The sequence below is a fragment of the Brachyhypopomus gauderio genome, unplaced genomic scaffold (assembly GCF_052324685.1).
Source record: "Brachyhypopomus gauderio isolate BG-103 unplaced genomic scaffold, BGAUD_0.2 sc51, whole genome shotgun sequence".
NCBI classification, from domain to species: domain Eukaryota; kingdom Metazoa; phylum Chordata; class Actinopteri; order Gymnotiformes; family Hypopomidae; genus Brachyhypopomus; species Brachyhypopomus gauderio.
Genome location: NW_027506876.1, coordinates 1103715 through 1122081, shown reverse-complemented (window position 1 = coordinate 1122081; position 18367 = coordinate 1103715). Strand labels below are relative to the sequence as shown.

The following is an 18367-nucleotide window of genomic DNA, read 5'->3' as shown; positions in this document are numbered from 1 at the left end:
TAAAGTCACATTTTAGTATAAGATGTACCTGGACAGTTTTGCACCTGGTGCAGGATCAGGCTCTTATAGGTCGTCTCATTAGCATTCGACGAAAGATGCTTAAGTGCCTGGACATAATTGATCAAAAACAAACGCTCGTAATGTGTAGTAGGTGCCTGAAGGCACAAGACTGCTGAATAATTCAACATCAACATGACCTCCATTGATGGCTTACTTTAGTCAAAATGGTCTTCTTCTGGGGCACATATATAATGTGAAGATTGCCATTCCTCTCACCGACGAACAAGAACTGGGCACGAGGGCAAACACTCACGGCGTCCACCAGCGTGTCTGTAAGAGTCCATACGTTGCATGCAGAAGATTTAAATAAAGACTTTATTTATGAGAAACTTAGAAAAAATGAAACTAAGAATGACTTCTACATTACCAAAATAGAGATGAAGAAGTACTGCTTGGAAACCGGGATCAAAGACCACCACGGTGGTGTCGGCCACAACGATGCAGCAACTGTGATTATTTGAGGCACAGATCCTGGAGTTTGAGGGAACCTGTTCACAGAAAGTCATGACCAAGTTTCAGATCTCACGTCTTCCACAATAAGATATCTGAGCGCACGATGACTTTGGTTATAGCATAATAACATTACAGCATCAGTGCTGAGACGTTGACGTTATTTTAAAGACACATTTCAGGTTAGATAGGATGTCTGTGGCTGGGTAACCTAGCTATCTATCCAAGTACAATACTTAAGTGCACTTAACCAAGGTAGGTTACCTTTTGGGGTGAGATCTTCAGCAGGGTGTCGACCTGGTACAAGGCGCTTGCAGGGCCCTGGTCCGAGTCTCCGGACAGGCGGACGGTGTGTGTGTCTTCATTCACCAGCAGCTCCACGCTGTTCCACATTGTTGCTACAGAAAACCAGCCGGTGTCATTAACACGACTGGTAATGTGAATTAGTGGTGTGAGTGTCAACACAGCATTAGATAGCGGCGGGGTTCAGGTGCGTGAACACCACAGCTGAAATTACTTTAAAACGTGCGGTTAACGTCTCGCTATAACTCACGATTTAAACCAATCTAACCAAATCGCGATATTGTAAAACGGGTAACAACGCGGTGTCCACTGGCTTGCAGTCACGCTGTATTCTGCACACACGTGTGTGTGTGTTAGTGTCGGTGTCAACACCAGCGCTCTCCCGGTTTACTCCACTACAACTGAACATTTGGCGCCACGTGAACCGTTTCCGGTATTTTGAAAGCGCGACTTCCGCTATGGAGGACCGACCAGAGAGATCTTATGACAATGAACAATGAATGGACAATGAAACAAACACCTGTCATTTTATTGTGGGAAGTTTCATGGATAAATTGGACCAGCCTGGTGGCCAAATCTTAATTACACATTCCACCATTAAGAGCTAGTGATGGTAAAAGTGGGGCTTTTGGGAGATTGAATCAAATGAACCAATTGATTCAGAAAATGATTCGATCTTGTGAAACGTTCGAATCATCACAGCCACAGTGACATCTAGTGGACAACCAGGGTATAAATCCACAACTTCTTAACAGAAACAGAACTTAGTAATATATTTTTTTAATGAAAAATATTCCCCCATAGCATATTGTGTCCCTAAATACATTTTAGTCATGAAAACATATAATTTAGCAGAGAACAGGGTTGTATTAATGATGTCATCATTTTTCATTATGATACACTGTTAGTCGGATTGATATAGCAGACATTATTCATTTTACATTGCAAGGTAGGGAAAGTGTAATACTTTATTTATTAAACATTATAAGTAATCAGTTGTAATCACAACCTGTAATCACAACTGATTACAAGTAATCAGGAAACATTCTGATCTCAGATCAGCTGCTTGAACTTCAGTGCGGACTAAACACGCGAAAAAATTCATATGTAATGCTGCAGCCCGGAGCCCCGGTGGGCGTGGGTAAAGGGCGGAGCATGTGTCAATCATTTTCGAATGCAGCCAATCAGATACTAGACTTTCGTTGTCAATCAATTTTTATTAAGCCAATTATCAGCCAGAGTTAGCTGTCAATCATTTTTTACTGCAGCCAATCATCTTAACAGATCTGCCAAATGAAGGCGGAAACTGCACGGAGAAGCTCTTTAAACAGAAGTATATGCCATTCTTGCACAAAAGTAGCTGAATAAAAACATTAGAAGAGCCATGACTTTAGACATTTTTAAATCAAAGTTTAAAATACTTCTCACTTATTTTTCTGGAACGGCACTTTAATGTTTTTTTTCTTTTATTGAATGTATTGCATCATTTACATCATATATATATATATATATATATATATATATATATATATATATATATATATATATATATACTGTATATGTGGCGAGTGTAAATTGTTAGCGGAGGGGAGGTGTAAATGGACACAAATTAAGTATTATATTGCGATCGATTGCCAAGTATAAACGCCTCCGCCGCGCAGGGCGTTGAGGAGCGATTTTGATTGGAGGATCGTGCTCTATTTTTTATTATAAATTTTTTGCTGATGCTGGTCCAGTGTGTCGCGTGCTAGTGATTATGCCTCGGCGTGCCAACGGTGGCCCGCGTGCCATAGGTTGCCGACCCCTGCCAAAGAGCCTTTGAATATTAAAACCATTGTAGAAATTAAGTTCAGATGTGACCAGCAATGGAGCGCAAGTAAATGAAGGACGCGATCACACAGTCTCATTGAAAATGTAGGAGTTAATGAATAAAGTGCACCAACGCAAAACCCGTGACATAATCCCAATAAAGTTTGAAGACCAGTATTTTTTTATATAATCAGGCATTGCTTTTAATCGTCATAATTATGGAGAGCTAGCTAGCTATCATATGCTCACCGTGTATCTTTTGCCAAGAGAAATTCGTGGGCAGAGTTTAATTACATCTTTGCGGGAGTCATTGAGTTGGATTAACTCTGATTTGATCAACTCTGTCCGATAACTCCAACACTCCATCGTCATTTGATTATATCAAAACAATACTAGTCTTCCAACTTTATTTGGATTATGTCACAGGTTTTGCGTTGGTGCACTTTATTCATTAACTCCTACATTTTCAATGAGACTGTGTGATCGCGTCCTTCTTTTACTTTACTTGCTGAGCTTAATTTCGACAATGGTTTTAATATTCAAAGGCTCTACAGCAGGGGTCGGAAACCTATGGCACGGGGGCCACCGTTGGCACGCCGAGGCATAATCAGTGGCACACGACACGCTGGACCAGCATCAGCAAAAAATTTATAATAAAAAATAGAGCACGATCCTTGAATCGAAATCGCTCCTCAACGCTCTGCTCGGCGGTGGCGTTTATACATGGCGATCGATCGCGATATAATACTTAATTTGTGTCCATTTACACCTCTATATATATATGATGTACAAATGATGCAATACGTGCAATGAAGGAAAAAAAAACATTAAAGTGCCGTTCCAGAAAAATAACTGAGAAGTATTTTAAACTTTGATTTAAAAATGTCTAAAGTCATGGCTCTTCTAATGTTTTTATTCATACTTACCGCTCTTACTGCTCTTACTTTTGTGTAAGAGCGGCATATACTTCTGTTTAAAGAGCTTCTCCGTGCAGTTTCCGCCTTCTTTTGGCAGATCTGTTAAGATGATTGGCTGCAGTAAAAAATGATTGACAGCTAACTCTGGCTGATAATTGGCTTAATAAAAATTGATTGACAACGAAAGTCTAGTATCTGATTGGCTGCAGTCGAAAATGATTGACACATGCTCCGCCCTTTACCCACGCCCACCGGGGCTCCGGCCTGCAGCATTACCCTTCTCAAAAAATTCGAAACGTCTCGAAACTGCGTGATGTAACAACCACGTGACTTTCCACTTTTGATACGGAGCTCGAAACAGTTCAATATACTACAAATACTAAATGCGATGCCACTCGGCAGAGGTTTAAATTACGCTGATGGCGTGGAGGAACAGTCACTTCATTTCAACAAATGGCGATTCGGGGCTCGTCGGGATGATTTAACGAGTTGCCGATACGCAGAGTCACCCAAGACTCTTTAGATGTCTGTCAGCAGAGGCAGGCGGCGTTTCTGGACCAGAGACCGTATATATAAGTGGACTGGACGACAAGAGTGAAAAGCAGGGTTGCCAGGTCCTACAAAAATATCCCGCACAAAGTCAGTGTAAAACCCGCCCTTCAGAAGCCTAAACTAGCCCAAAGCCCAAAGTTGTTGACCGGAGGGAGGGGGGGTATGCCATCCACAAAATGCATTGCTTTTCATTTACATTTACATTTATGGCATTTAGCAGACGCTCTTATCCAGAGCGACTTACAAAAGTGCTACGTAGTTGCTTGGAATCTCCAAGGTAGAATAGATAGTCCTGAACACAAGGTACTCTAAGCTGGAAAAACCACTAGACGAAAGTCAAATGATACCTAACAATTATACCTGAATATACACCTGAGGAAAAAGACAGTAAACAATTCCTTTAACCCAATTATGCACAATACCTGAGAAAAAGACAGTAAGCAATACCTGTAACTAACACCTGAGGAAAGAGACGATAAAGTACAATAGACAAAGCATAATTATGCAAAGTGCACTTGAAAGAGGTGGGTCTTCAGTCGGCGTCTGAAGACAGCAAGTGACTCCGATGTTCAGACACACAAGGGAAGTTCACTCCACCACCTTGGAGCCAGGACAGAGAAAAGTCTGGATGCTTGGATGCTTGTTTTCCATACAAACATGCAGAATACGTGCCTAAATGAAATGCAAAAGCACTATTACATTACATTTCAGTGCACTTTATCTCTTTATTGAAAAACAATACACAAAAATTTGCATTCAAAACCAAAACACTGAATTTGTGCCAGAATTGAATATAATACAGCTCGAAATGTAATCACGGCACAGAGGTATTGCTTTTCACCGTACGGTATTTCAGACATAAATCTCTCGTTTAAATGTAATGATCATGAGATTGATTTAAACATTGATGTGATGAAAACATACCACAATGAAAAGTAAAAGCTCCAGTGTGTGTGGATTTGTATTTAAAGAAAGAAACGCTGAATTCGTGCCAGAAGCCACCTTGAAATGCAATCGACTGAACTTCACTGTATTCCACTGTGTGTCTCTGCGAAGCTGTATTCGTGCCAGAATGAAATCTAATCACTGTCCAATAGGAACGCTCGCCTGAATTTGGGGCGGGGCTTAGACTCCAGTCAGAAGCAATCTCGTAGTTGGACTTGAAACCAGCAGAAATGTCTTTTCACGACAGAATAAAAGAGGAAATAAACAGTCTAATTGGACAAATTAGGTGCAGTTACAGACGACTACGTGCTTAACTTAATTAAGCTGAAGGTGCTGGACAATATTGAAAATGGACCTTGAAAGTGCCGTACATGTGCTTGAAATCCACCTTGTAAAGGTAGATGAACCCTGCAAACAGCGCTGAAGAGCGGAACGGGACCTCGACACGCCACAGCAGAGCCCCCGCGATTGCTACCCGTATTTCCCAGATTATAAACCGCTACTTATTCCCTCACGCTTTGAACCATGTGACTTATAATGAAGTGTGGCTTTTCTGTAGATGTTTCTTCACCCGTCAGGGGTGGAACAGAAAGTTAATCAGGTGGTAGGACAAAGTTGTAAATCAAAGTGCTCATTTTCATTTAACACATGCAAGCAGCAGGCACGACAGAGAATTTTTTTCAAACGAACGTGTTGTGCCAAATTCCGACTCCCCTCGTTTGCACACGCATAATAATACGGCTGTAATACTGCGAAGTCGTGGTCACAAGTGAACTTTGTATAGCCAGTTTGTATTTTATTTAAAATAATTAACACCCTTGAGCCAGTGTGGCTTTGGACATAGATCATTCCGTGCCGTTTGGATAATTAAAGTCTATCTCTTATTTATGCATAGAAACATAAATCGACAATATAATCTGAAGCGTCTTTATAAAACGAATTCGGATAAACGAATTCAACACAACACCGGCTGAAAGACCTTACAGGCATGAACTCTAGGGAGTTTTTCCTCGCCACTGTCGCCTTTGGCTTGCTCATTAGGGTTCTGGACCCGTAGTATTGTTAACCTTTTAAATCCTGTAAAGCGCTTTGTGACAACATGTGTTGTGAAAAGCGCTATACAAATAAACTTTGATTGATTGATTGATTGAACTCTGAACTGTCAGGCACTGTTCAGAAACTGATCAGTTCAGTTAAGAGTCCCCGCTTAACAATGGGTTTAGAGACTGAAAAGTCCGTCGTAAAGCAGCTTTCGTTGTTAAGCGTGACCCTAGATTTAGATACGCTTTGATTGTAAATACAGTATAGAAAAAAACGAACAATATTCTCGTGTGTACAGCGTGAGAAAGAGCGATCATCTTGCCGAGATGGGCTGCAGTGGAGGCTGCGCTGCCTCAGCTTATCGTACACAACACCCCACAACACTCCACTGTGCTGCCACTGCTCCTCCGCACACCGCGCGAAATAAAATAAAAAGTAACTCTGGTCCATCGTTATCCAGACCCGTCATTAAGAGGGGACTCACTGTATTATGTGCAAAACAAAAAGTTCTTCTCTGTCAATACAGAGTGCAAATAGTGCAAACAGAGCCTGACCAAGTATGTCACTGAATTTGCTGCAACTACACTGCCATGTTCATTTTTAAGAATATTAGCATCCCCACACTGCTCCCGATATCCTCTGCTGTCTCAACTTGCCAAAGCGCCTTTCTGTCCCTGCTACCTCTGTTCAAGTGAGATTAGTTGTACTGAGCTGTGGTGGTGCTGTAAATGTCTCTGCATCCTGCTCGTATTAGTCGCGGTGTCCGTCATTATTTTCATACAATGTTTGAATATGGTCCGCGTCTTATCAGTCACTCTCTTGCCATTTATCATTTCCGCCGGGTTCCCAAAATGCTGCCAAATAAACGATTTGAAAGTGGCGGGGGCATCTTCAATAGTAATACTTGTATTTTCCCACGTCATTCTGACTGCTTGCTGGATCACAAATCTCACGGAGTTACGTCTCGCGAGATCTCGTGACACGAGATCTCGTCACACCCCTACTGTACTGTTGTCTGCACAAATGTGTAGAAATGGACCAGGGATTCATCAAAAGAAAGATTGAACACGTAGTGAGACTTGAACAGCTCATCAAAGGCACCCAAGGGTCTGGTGGCTTGGCAAGGGATTAGCTGCTTGTCCACAACGATGTAGAACGTGTCGATTCCCTTCTGAGCCCGGCCAACAGCAAGGATGTAAGGTTGTTTACCCTCTCTTCCTCACAGATGTTCATCAATGCTGCAGCATGACTAAAAAACAGAACATGAACACCTTAATGTTAGTTCAGATAATTACCCATATTAAAGCAGAACTCAAGTGTGAAATGAGTGGAATGGAGTACTAACATTTGTTGAATAGCACATTTCTGTTCGCCCCCCACATTCCGAAATCCAGCATTTTTTTCAGTTTCTACCAACAGGCTTTAGAATAGGCGCTATAGAACATATTTTTCTACTGACTCTACCAAAGAAGTGTGGAGATACTTTGTTTGAGCTTGCGGTGGAAAAAACAATTTATCTGCAGGGGCAAAAATATGCCCTATAGCGTCGTGAGTTGTGCTATTCAACAAAGGTTAGTACTCATAATTATGTTTCACTACAAGTCCATTTCACACTGAAGTTCTCCTTTAATAAAGCACAGTCAACCTGCTCAGTAAAACACTTGTAAGAATCTTAACTGTCAAGGAGAACAGTGGGAGGAACCAACAGCAAGTTTTCAACTACTATGAGTAAGATTTGGCCCAATGAGATTTTAACAGATGAGGCATATATACCTTGTGAAAGTGCACCATTTTGTCCACTGCATCACTGGCACTAATTTTGGTTCTCTTTCGTCCTGCTGTCGGTGGCAAGAGATGGAGAAGCAGCAGCAAAGAAGCCATGTCACTGTCCCAGTCTAATAAGCAGTGTGTGGGGGTTGGGAGACACAAACAATAACTCGCCATCATTAATATGTATTTGGAATACGCAAAAGAAATAACACTAGCCAACTGACTAGATACCAAGACTATCTTACTTACTGGTGTCATCATCCTCTGCATGTTTCTCAGCAGCGTTTAGAAGTCGGTGCAGCTCGGTTGACTCAGTCAGGTGTTTGGACTCTTTGATAACCTTCGGCTTGAAGGTCGTGTCCCACTTCTCAGGCAACCTGGAGGATGTTTCCTCACCAAACAGCAGCACAACATCTTGATTCAGCTGTTGATCAAATACACATACAAATGTATCAGTGGTCAATGCACTGTAAACAGCCAAACCAAATGAAAGACTGGATTTTAAAAACCAATGCACAACTCACTCGTCCTTTAACATCTAAAAACGTGGGAATGTTTTTAGTACATCTGTCGTTCTCTGTGAGTCATGCACTAGGTTCTGGCGATGTTCAAAGGTCATCTTCATCTTCAAAACTTTTGGTTCATCATGACAATGAACAAGAAATGATAGAGCTTCCTGGCAGGCATCTCCATCAAGCTGCTCAGGCACTGATGCTACTGATCTTCTGTGGTTTGGTCCTTGTGCTTGTGACACTGTGGTTGCCTTAACTGGTTGTTGAGATTTATTCCTGGACATCGTCTTCAGGCACCATGCTAAATATCCTGTGCCCTTTTCGCCCCTGTTGATAAAAAAAATGACTTAGATCCATCATTCATTGATCTTTTATCACAGATTAAAATCTGACAAACTTTACAGAGCTTGCTATGTTAACTAGCTTAGCCTGCCTGGTGTCTCAATGAGCTATTGTTACATTACAAGTCAATCTCCCATTCACTTCTATTCAAACTGAGCACGTTTTCCCCTAATGACACTTAAGAGTTCTGTCTCTATGTAAAACTGGTATAATTTCTGAAAGTAAGTACTTAAAATTTACATAGCCCTTTGGAGAAAAAGTATCCTCCAATGAAAGAAAAAGTGTAATGATCCATAGGGCATACTTCTCCTTCTGTTTACGGGACGGAATCCTCCTTTAAAGCAAAAGCAATAGAAAAAAATAAACATGTCCTACTACAGGGCACTAATTCAATGCCATTCATTCAGTTAAAAAAAAACAGTTTAACAATTAAAACAGTTTAAGACGCACTTACCCATGCATTTCAGTCATATGGCTAGCCAATATGTTGACAAGCTGCCTCCGGGTCCGATGATTCAGTGATTTCTCTGACTTGTACACTTCAAGGACATCCTGACCACCAGGTTTCATAACCAAGGGATTTTCTACCATCTATTAAGAAATGTTTTCACTATACAATTCAGAATCAAAAATTACTTTCATGGCATTTGTTGTAATGAGCGACTTTGTCTGTGACAAATTCCACGTGCTGTGACTGGTTTGTGTACTCTTGCCAGTATCAAGTTATCGAATACAATTTACTGTACCATTTACCGTTTATGGCTGGCCAGTTAGAAAATGGTTGTCCTTCTTCCAGTTCAGTCCCACACACATCCAACAATTCTAAATTTCACAATTTGAAAGTTCAAAGTTTACTGATGGTGTTGAGTCCAAATTGTATAAATCAATTACTCAAGTACCTCTTTTGCAGCCTCAGAAAACACCAGTGCGAATAACGCCGTTAAAAATAACGTCGTCATTTTGTCAGTAACGGGATAATATAAAGTATTACTTTTCCTGTCGTTACAACGCCGTTGACATTACTGGTCATTAAAAGCGGTGCGTTACTATATATTGATATACTAACAGTAATCCGTGCCGAAACACACCAGTGACACGACACAAACGGAGAAGAGGCAGAAATGGTGAGTCAGGGGCAAGCCGAAGTAAAATTTACATTTTCAAGGTGACGATATAAACATTATTTAAGACAATACCGAAGTACCTGAATGTCTACTACCAGACTGGGTATTTCATTTATATAATTAAGAATAGAGGTTTTATTGTTAAGTTTATTTCTGTTGTGAACAAACCAGTTGTCTCAGGTTGAGAGAATTTAATTTAATTTGATAGATGTAAATGCACTTTATATAGTGTAACTGTTTACTTTTGCTTTTATTTTTTATTTATTTATTTTTTTACAAAGATTTGGGATTTTAAAGGATTTTACCCTGCACTGGTCTGTGGATGTGCAATAAATATCAAAATTTAAACACCTTTCTGATCTACTCATTTCAACTGACTGTGAAAACTGCATATAACTTTTTTTTAATTACTGTAACGCAAATAGTTACTTTCCCTGGTAACAAGTTACTTTTATTATAGAGTAATTCAGTTACGAACTCAGTTACTTTTTTGAACAAGTAGTGAGTAACTATAACTAATTACTTTTTTAAAGTAACGTTCCCATCACTGGAAAACACTGTGGTAGGTGGGTTCCCATCTCTGAAGTTATGAACAGATCTGTCTCTGGAGTGTCGAATAAAGAGGTCATTGTCACTTGAAGGTGACAGGGTATCTGTGAGGGGAAAATGCTGATTGATCTAAAGGGGATTTTTTGTTTTAGATACGTATATAAAAAAGGAAGACAAAATGTATCCAAAAAATTGTGGTGGTATATATATTTATATATTTTATCTGTCACACTATGGTTTACATAACTGCATAATAAAAGGAAAAAAATTTGAAATAATCCACCTAATCTTTAGTGACACCAACACACCTTAAATTGCAACGAGAGGATTTCACATGTTCACTCTACACCTAAGTGATTTTTTTAAAATGACAAAATAATACTGGTCATTATTTTATGAACAGTAATTTACAGTTAAAATACAGTACACCAAATATGCACTTTTGGGTCATGGAGTGAAAGACAAATAATCTAAACTGCAAAGTAAATTTTTTCAGAAAAATATACACAACTTTGACATAGCAAGCTGTGGCCTTGTATAGCAAGAATGGGATGCTTATAACCAAACATACATTTGCAAACTTATGCTGGTAGCATGATTGCACTGACTACAATGCAATTTCTAACAAAACCTACCTTCATCAGACTCACCGTCACGTACTGTCAGGCATAAGTCAGGATTGGCCTCCATCAGTTCAAGAAGGATGTCTTCCTCCACTGCCGAGTCACTTTAATCAAAAATGTAGTTCAGATACACTGGGAATCCCAAACTTGTTTTTGACTATAGGAAGAGCAACAAGACACAGGATGACAAGCCTGTACCAGGTTCAAAACTAAACATTAGTATACAGTCAAATCCATGCACCTTGAACACTAAAAGCTCCAGTCGCAAAATGGCACATCCTATGCATTTTTAAGTTTAAATATAAAGCCAAAGTTCCAATGGCAAAAAAGAGAATTCAGATTAGGGAAAGGTCTAAAGAGAGTTGTTCAGTTTATGGTAAAACCAACTGCAGTACCTGCATAATGTTCTGTATTTGCTGCATATGGTTAAGTGGAACCATACATAATTCATAACCAGAGTAAACATTTATTGACATCTGTTGCAAGATGATTACTTACAAAATTCACCTGCTGTTTTGCATTTTTTGAGTTTTAGTCAAATAAAATATTTTCAATCATGTATTTCAATTTTGAAATTAATATATTAAAGTTAAAATTTAATCTCGTTAACCCAATATCATGGCTCGCCACACCCCTAGCAAGTAGCTCCCTGGTTTCTGGTGACTAATGCTAGCAGTGCCATTATTAATTTGATAATGTGTCTGGCTCAGTGGTGGACAGTAACGAAGTAAATGTAATTCGTTACTGTACTTAAGTAACATTTCCATGTATCTGTACTTTACTCAAGTACTTTTATATGGTAAGACTTTATACTTTTACTTCACTACATTTCAAAGCGAAACTTTTTACTTTTCACTTCGTTACATTTACAGAAACATCTCGTTCCTTTTCTATTTTTAAATCAACGCTTAATAAAAGAGTATAACCAATCAGCGCTCAGTAAGAGATTAAGATTTGTACGCTAATTGGCTGAGGATCTGACGTGGCTGCAACAGATGGCTTTCCCCAACACCCCTGGCTTTTTATTTAGCCCAATTGTTTTAATTCCTCGAAAAGAAAAATGATTCGTATTCCTTCAAGTGTCTCCTCTGCATTCCGAACAACACATCGCTGTCATCATTTATTAACTCGCCGTCAAACTTGAAAAAACACATCGAGGTAAGTTCGCCATTAGATGAGTACTACCAACAGGGTGGTTTATATACCCCTGTTAAATATATCACATCTAAATACACTACATTTAACACATGCTTTTATTCAAGGCAATGTGCTAGTACCATTGGCTAGTACCCAAATTGCAATCTGTGGAGATGCTAAGCGCCAGTTTAACACAGGAGACTCCCACATCAAACGTTAAAGCCGGGGACACATACACGCGACTTTGGCCAAGCGAAGCGAATTTCGCAATTCATTCCTATGAGGGAGGCGAAGGCACGCAAATATGAGCGAAGCGAAGCAAAATTATTTAAATTATTATTATTATATTAATTATTTACGCAATAATACACTCGAGGTTCGTGCTATAACGTGTAATATTGGCACTGCAGTGCTGCGGTCGTAGGCTGAGTGCCGTAGATCAGCACAGTGCCAATATTACACGTTATAGCACGAACCTCGAGTGTATTATTGCGATCACAGTTCCATTATCGCTGTTTATTGAAAGATTTTGAGTTAAAGAGGACGAGAAAATACGACCTGTTCGGTTAAAAACACTCCGCCAGTTAAAATAGTTCCATTCAATGGCTCACTGCTAAACTTGCACAACACTGGAACAGCCTTACCCAATAAATATTATAGAGGTAAATATACACAAAAACAACTGTTGATGAAGTTGTATTTATTAAAAATAAAGTACAACAATTATTGACCATCCACGGCTGATTGGAGGTTCGTTCAGGTATCTGTTCAGTGCAGCTCTTAAACCAACGAAGCTGCTGATGCCATATAACTCTCCCTTCATGTGTCTGACGGATCCAAAAACGTCGTAAAAGCTGATTCATTTCATTTTTGTTGATAATACTAAAATCGACTGCAATGTCGTTGCTCTTTAACCAGGATGTAAATACATTAATATCCCAGGACGTTTGTTTTACGGTATTAACTTCGTTTCTCTGCATTTCCAGCTCATCCAAATCATTGTTTGTAAGCGTGACACACCTTGGCTCATTGGAGGAATCAGGCTGGTCATTTATAGCTTCATCCTCCAGTTTCAGATCGAAACAAATGCTTTCGAAGCCAATATATTTAACGAACTCCCTGTAATTCATTTTGATAATGTTGCTGCTTGTTTGTAGTTGCGCTGTTTGGCTTGTAAACGCTGCTTCGTTGCTAGGTTACCTGTATGTGGCGGAGTAATACATGGAGAGCTTATAGTTACAGTGCTATAACGTGTAATATTGGCACTCCTAGATCGCCTCTCAGCCAATCACATTGTAGGGTCGGAACTAATAATTATTATTAATTATTTGGCCAAGTTTAATATTATGAGTTCAGTTGGTTGGGCTGCACACAGTTCTAGTTCTAGGTGCTAAGCTTCCCTGTCCCGCCATATGGTGGACAACGTATAACCTCTTCATATACTGTATCGCCTCTTCAAAACTTAGGTAATGCTTCATCAAATGTAATGTTTATAGTGAATGATTTATCAGTTGTGTTTTTATTGTTTTTCATCAGTTGTGATGGTGTTTGTTATTTGTTATTAATTTTTTGACAACCGAAATGAATGAAAAATAAAATAATGAAACTTGAATGAATGCTTTTTTTGTTGTTGCTTCAAAAGCACTTGGTCTTAAATATAATATAGTTTTGAGTATTTTGTGTTTGCTAGGCAAATGTAAGGCACTGTTTCGTTGTTCACTTGTTGATCGAGTAGGCCTAGGGGTTTTGATATGACGCTAAGAAAAAAAAAGTTTTTACTTTTACTTTTAATACTTAAGTATTTTTGAAGGCAGATACTTTTGTACTTTTACTCAAGTAAAAAATTGAGGTGAATACTTTTACTTTTACTTAAGTAATATTCAATGCAAGGTAACTGTACTTTTACTCAAGTACATAATTGCTGTACTTCGTCCACCACTGGTCTGGCTCGTCAAGACCCGCCAGGAAGACTTTGCTGTCACGAAGCACACTAAAGTGTGCAGCATTCACTTTAAGGAGAGTGATTTTGTTGTGGGCACTAGCCGGAGACGTTTAAAGAAAGGCTCGGTACCGACCGTGTTCGAGTGGAACCGGCATACTCAAACCGACACGCGACTCAGTGTTTGGGGAAGAAGAGAAAGGCCATGAGCTCTCTGGATGACAGTGGCGGAGTTACTGAACGTGTCGTTACAACATCATGATCACGATGCGACGCCACAACCCGGAGCCGTAGATCTTCACCGTGACCCTGACTAGCGGGATTAAGCGGTTCAGATAATGGATGGATGGATAGCTGTCTGGTAAAAAAAATGACTTGGTTTCAGGTATCAGACTAAGAGCTATATTGCTGGGAAAAAAAGTGGACTTGGGATTTGAACACCAGAAGCTCCTGCTTGAGGCAAGGATGTTCCTTTGATCAGCTGGCTTGAAAATGTACAATGTCAATGAGCAGTTGCCTCTACAATTCATATTTGAAAGGCGAGTTTGTCATCTGTCCACAGAATGTGATTTCCCATACATTAGCAGTCTGGTAAAAAAAATTACTTGGTTTCAGGTATTTGACTAAGAGATATCTTGCTGGGAAAAAAAGGTTGATGTGGGGATTGAACCCCTGAAGCTCCTGCCCTTTGTTTTTAATTGGGAACATATGGCTCAACACATTGAGCTACCACAAATGACATGAACATGAGGTAAACTTTAGGTCTTTTGAGGCAAAGATGTTCCTATGATCAGCTGACTTGAAAATGTACAATGTCAATGCGCAGTTGCCTCTATAATTCATATTTCAAAGCCGAGTTTGTCGTCTGTCCACAGAATATGATTTCGCATACATTAGCTGTCTGGAAAAAAAAATTACTTGGTTTCAGGTATTTGACTAAGAGATATCTTGCTGAGAAAAAAAAGTTGATGTGGGGTTTGAATCCCTGAAGCTCCCGCCCTTTGTTTCTAATTGGGAGCATTTAACTCAACACTTTGAGCTACCACAAATGACATGAACATGAGGTAAACTTTAGGTCTTTTGAGGCAAAAATGTTCCTATGATCAGCTGGATTGAAAATGTACAATGTCAATGCGCAGTTGCCTCTACAATTCATATTTCAAAGCTGAGTTTGTCATCTGTCCACACAATGTGATTTCGCATACATTAGCTGTCTGGAAAAAAAAATACTTGGTTTCAGGTATTTGAATAAGAGATATCTTGCTGAGAAAAAAAGTTAATGTGGGGTTTGAACCCCTGAAGCTCCTGCCCTTTGTTTCTAATTGGGAGCATGTAACTCAACACGTTGAGCTACCACAATTGATATGAACATGACGTAAACTTTAGGTCTTTTGAGGCAAAGATGTTCCTTTGATCAGCTGGCTTGAAAATGTACAATGTCAATGAGCAGTTGCCTCTACAATTCATATTTGAAAGCCGAGTTTGTCATCTGTCCACAGAATATGATTTCGCATACATTAGCTGTCTGGTAAAAAAATTTACTTGGTTACAGGTATATGATTAAGAGGAATCTTGCTGGGAAACAAAGGCAACGTGGGATTTGAACACCAGAAGCTCCTGCCCTTTGTTTCCAATTGGGAGAATATGGCTCAACACGTTGAGCTTCCAGAGAGGACATGAGCAAGGGGTAAACTTTAGGTCTTTTGAGGCAAGGATGTTCCTTTGATCAGCTGGCTTGAAAATGTACAATGTCAATGAGCAGTTTCCTCTACAATTCATATTTGAAAGGCGAGTTTGTCATCTGTCCACAGAATGTTATTTAGCATACATTAGCTGTCTGGTAAAAAAAATTACTTGGTTTCAGGTATTTGACTAAGAGATATCTTGCTGGGAAAAAAAGGTGGACGCAGGGTTTGAACCCCTGAAGAACCTGCCCTTTGTTTCTAATTAGGAGCATGTAACTCAACACGTTGAACTACCACAAATGACATGAAAATGAGGTAAACTTTAGGTCTTTTGAGGCAAGGATGTTCCTTTGATCAGCCTACTTGAAAATGTACAATGTCAATGCGCAGTTGCCTCTACAATTCATATTTCAAAGCCGAGTTTGTCATCTGTCCACACAATGTGATTTTGCATACATTAGCTGTCTGGAAAAAAAATACTTGGTTTCAGGTATTTGACTAAGAGATATCTTGCTGGGAAAAAAAGGTGGACATGGGGTTTGAACGCCTGAAGATCCTGGCCTTTGTTTTTAACTGGGAGCATGTGACTCAACACGTTGAGCTACCAGAGATGACATGTAAAGCAGGTAAACTTTAGATATTTTGAGGCAAGGATGTTCCTTTGATCAGCCTGCTTGAAAATGTACAATGTCAATGCGCAGTTGCCTCTACAATTCATATTTGAAAGGCGAGTTTGTCATCTGTCCACAGAATGTGATTTCCCATACATTAGCAGTCTGGTAAAAAAAATTACTTGGTTTCAAGTATTTGACTAAGAGATATCTTGCTGGGAAAATAAGGTGGACATGGGGTTTGAACCCCTGAAGATCCTGGCCTTTGTTTTTAACTGGGAGAATGTAACTCAACATGTTGAGCTACCACAATTGACATGAACATGAGGTAAACTTTAGGTCTTTTGAGGCAAAGATGTTCCTTTGATCAGCTGGCTTGAAAATGTACAATGTCAATGCGCAGTTGCCTCTACAATTCATATTTGAAAGGCGAGTTTGTCATCTGTCCACAGAATGTGATTTCCCATACATTAGCAGTCTGGTAAAAAAAATTATTTGGTTTCAAGTATTTGACTAAGAGATATCTTGCTGGGAAAATAAGGTGGACATGGGGTTTGAACCCCTGAAGATCCTGGCCTTTGTTTTTAACTGGGAGAATGTAACTCAACATGTTGAGCTACCACAATTGACATGAACATGAGGTAAACTTTAGGTCTTTTGAGGCAAAGATGTTCCTTTGATCAGCTGGCTTGAAAATGTACAATGTCAATGCGCAGTTGCCTCTACAATTCATATTTGAAAGCCGAGTTTGTCATCTGTGCACAGAATATGATTTCGCATACATTAGCTGTCTGGTAAAAAAAATTACTTGATTTCATGTATTTGACTAAGAGATATCTTGCTGGGAAAAAAAGGTGGACGCAGGGTTTGAACCCCCTGAAGAACCTGCCCTTTGTTTCTAATTAGGAGCATGTAACTCAACACGTTGAACTACCACAAATGACATGAAAATTAGGTAAACTTTAGGTCTTTTGAGGCAAGGATGTTCCTTTGATCAGCTGGCTTGAAAATGTACAATCTCAATGAGCAGTTGCCTCTACAATTCATATTTGAAAGGCGAGTTTGTCATCTGTCCACAGAATGTGATTTCCCATACATTAGCTGTCTGGAAAAAAAAAAATTACTTGGTTTCAGGTATTTGACTAAGAGATATCTTGCTGGGAAAAAAGGTGGACGTGGGATTTGAACCCCTGAAGGTCCTGCCCTTTGTTTTTCATTGGGACCATGTGACTCAACATATTGAGCTACCAGAGATGACATGAACATCTGGTAAACTTTAGGTCTTTTGAGGCAAGGATGTTCTTTTGATCAGCTGGCTTGAAAATGTACAATGTTAACGCGCAGTTGCCTCTACAATTCATATTTGAAAGCCGAGTTTGTCATCTGTCCACACAATGTGATTTCGCATACATTAGCTGTCTGGAAAAAAAATTACTTGGTTTCAGGTATTTGACTAAGAGATATCTTGCTGGGAAAAAAATGGACGTGGGATTGGAACACCTGAAGCTCCTGCCCTTTGTTTTTAATATACTGCCACAGTTTTACAATACTGTCATAATACTGCCCAGTCCTAGTAGGTGCTATTATTAGCTTAGCTCAGCAAGTTTTTAAAATAAATATATATTAAAACACACATATACTCCTCTGTTCCTTTCAGATGCACTTTTGAAATATTTAAATCCTGTTTCTACACATCCTGGGCCACCAGAAGACACATTCTCAACCTTATCACCTTCCAGTGAAGCATTATACCATCATATCCCTCCTCCTCAGTACACCAATATTTATTTATTATTAATATTTAAAAGTTGTTCACTTTATCTAAAATAGTTTTAAAATATTTTTTGGGCAATATATTTATTGTTGTACTGTAATCCTTATAATTAAATTGGTTTTTATTTGTTTCTTTAATACTGATTTTACTGTTGTTTTCATTCCAAAATAAAAAATATATTTATCAAAACATAAAGCTTTGCGGTGTATGTGTAAGTGTAAAAA

At 39.3% G+C, this 18367-nt stretch overlaps 1 protein-coding gene and 1 pseudogene across 2 annotated transcripts in view; both read right to left on the bottom strand.

Moving 5' to 3' along the window:
- kntc1 (kinetochore associated 1) overlaps positions 1-1218 on the bottom strand; it is a 62652-nt gene extending 61434 nt beyond the window's left edge. Inside the window, exons 1-4 of the mRNA XM_076987169.1 lie at positions 775-1218; positions 428-548; positions 215-330; positions 29-107 (exon numbers count right to left, since the gene is read on the bottom strand). Of these exons, the coding sequence (XP_076843284.1) occupies positions 29-107; positions 215-330; positions 428-548; positions 775-903 (445 nt within the window). The 5' untranslated portion in view covers positions 904-1218. The remainder of the gene's footprint in view (positions 1-28; positions 108-214; positions 331-427; positions 549-774) is intronic.
- A 3671-nt stretch (positions 1219-4889) lies between these two features.
- On the bottom strand, positions 4890-9159 carry LOC143487842 (uncharacterized; annotated as a pseudogene). The gene is made up of 5 exons (XR_013124396.1): positions 9156-9159; positions 8372-8705; positions 8097-8271; positions 7851-7972; positions 4890-7326 (listed from the first exon to the last, which is right to left on the bottom strand). The product of XR_013124396.1 is annotated as an uncharacterized LOC143487842 (transcript).
- Between the last annotated feature and the right edge of the window lie 9208 nt (positions 9160-18367).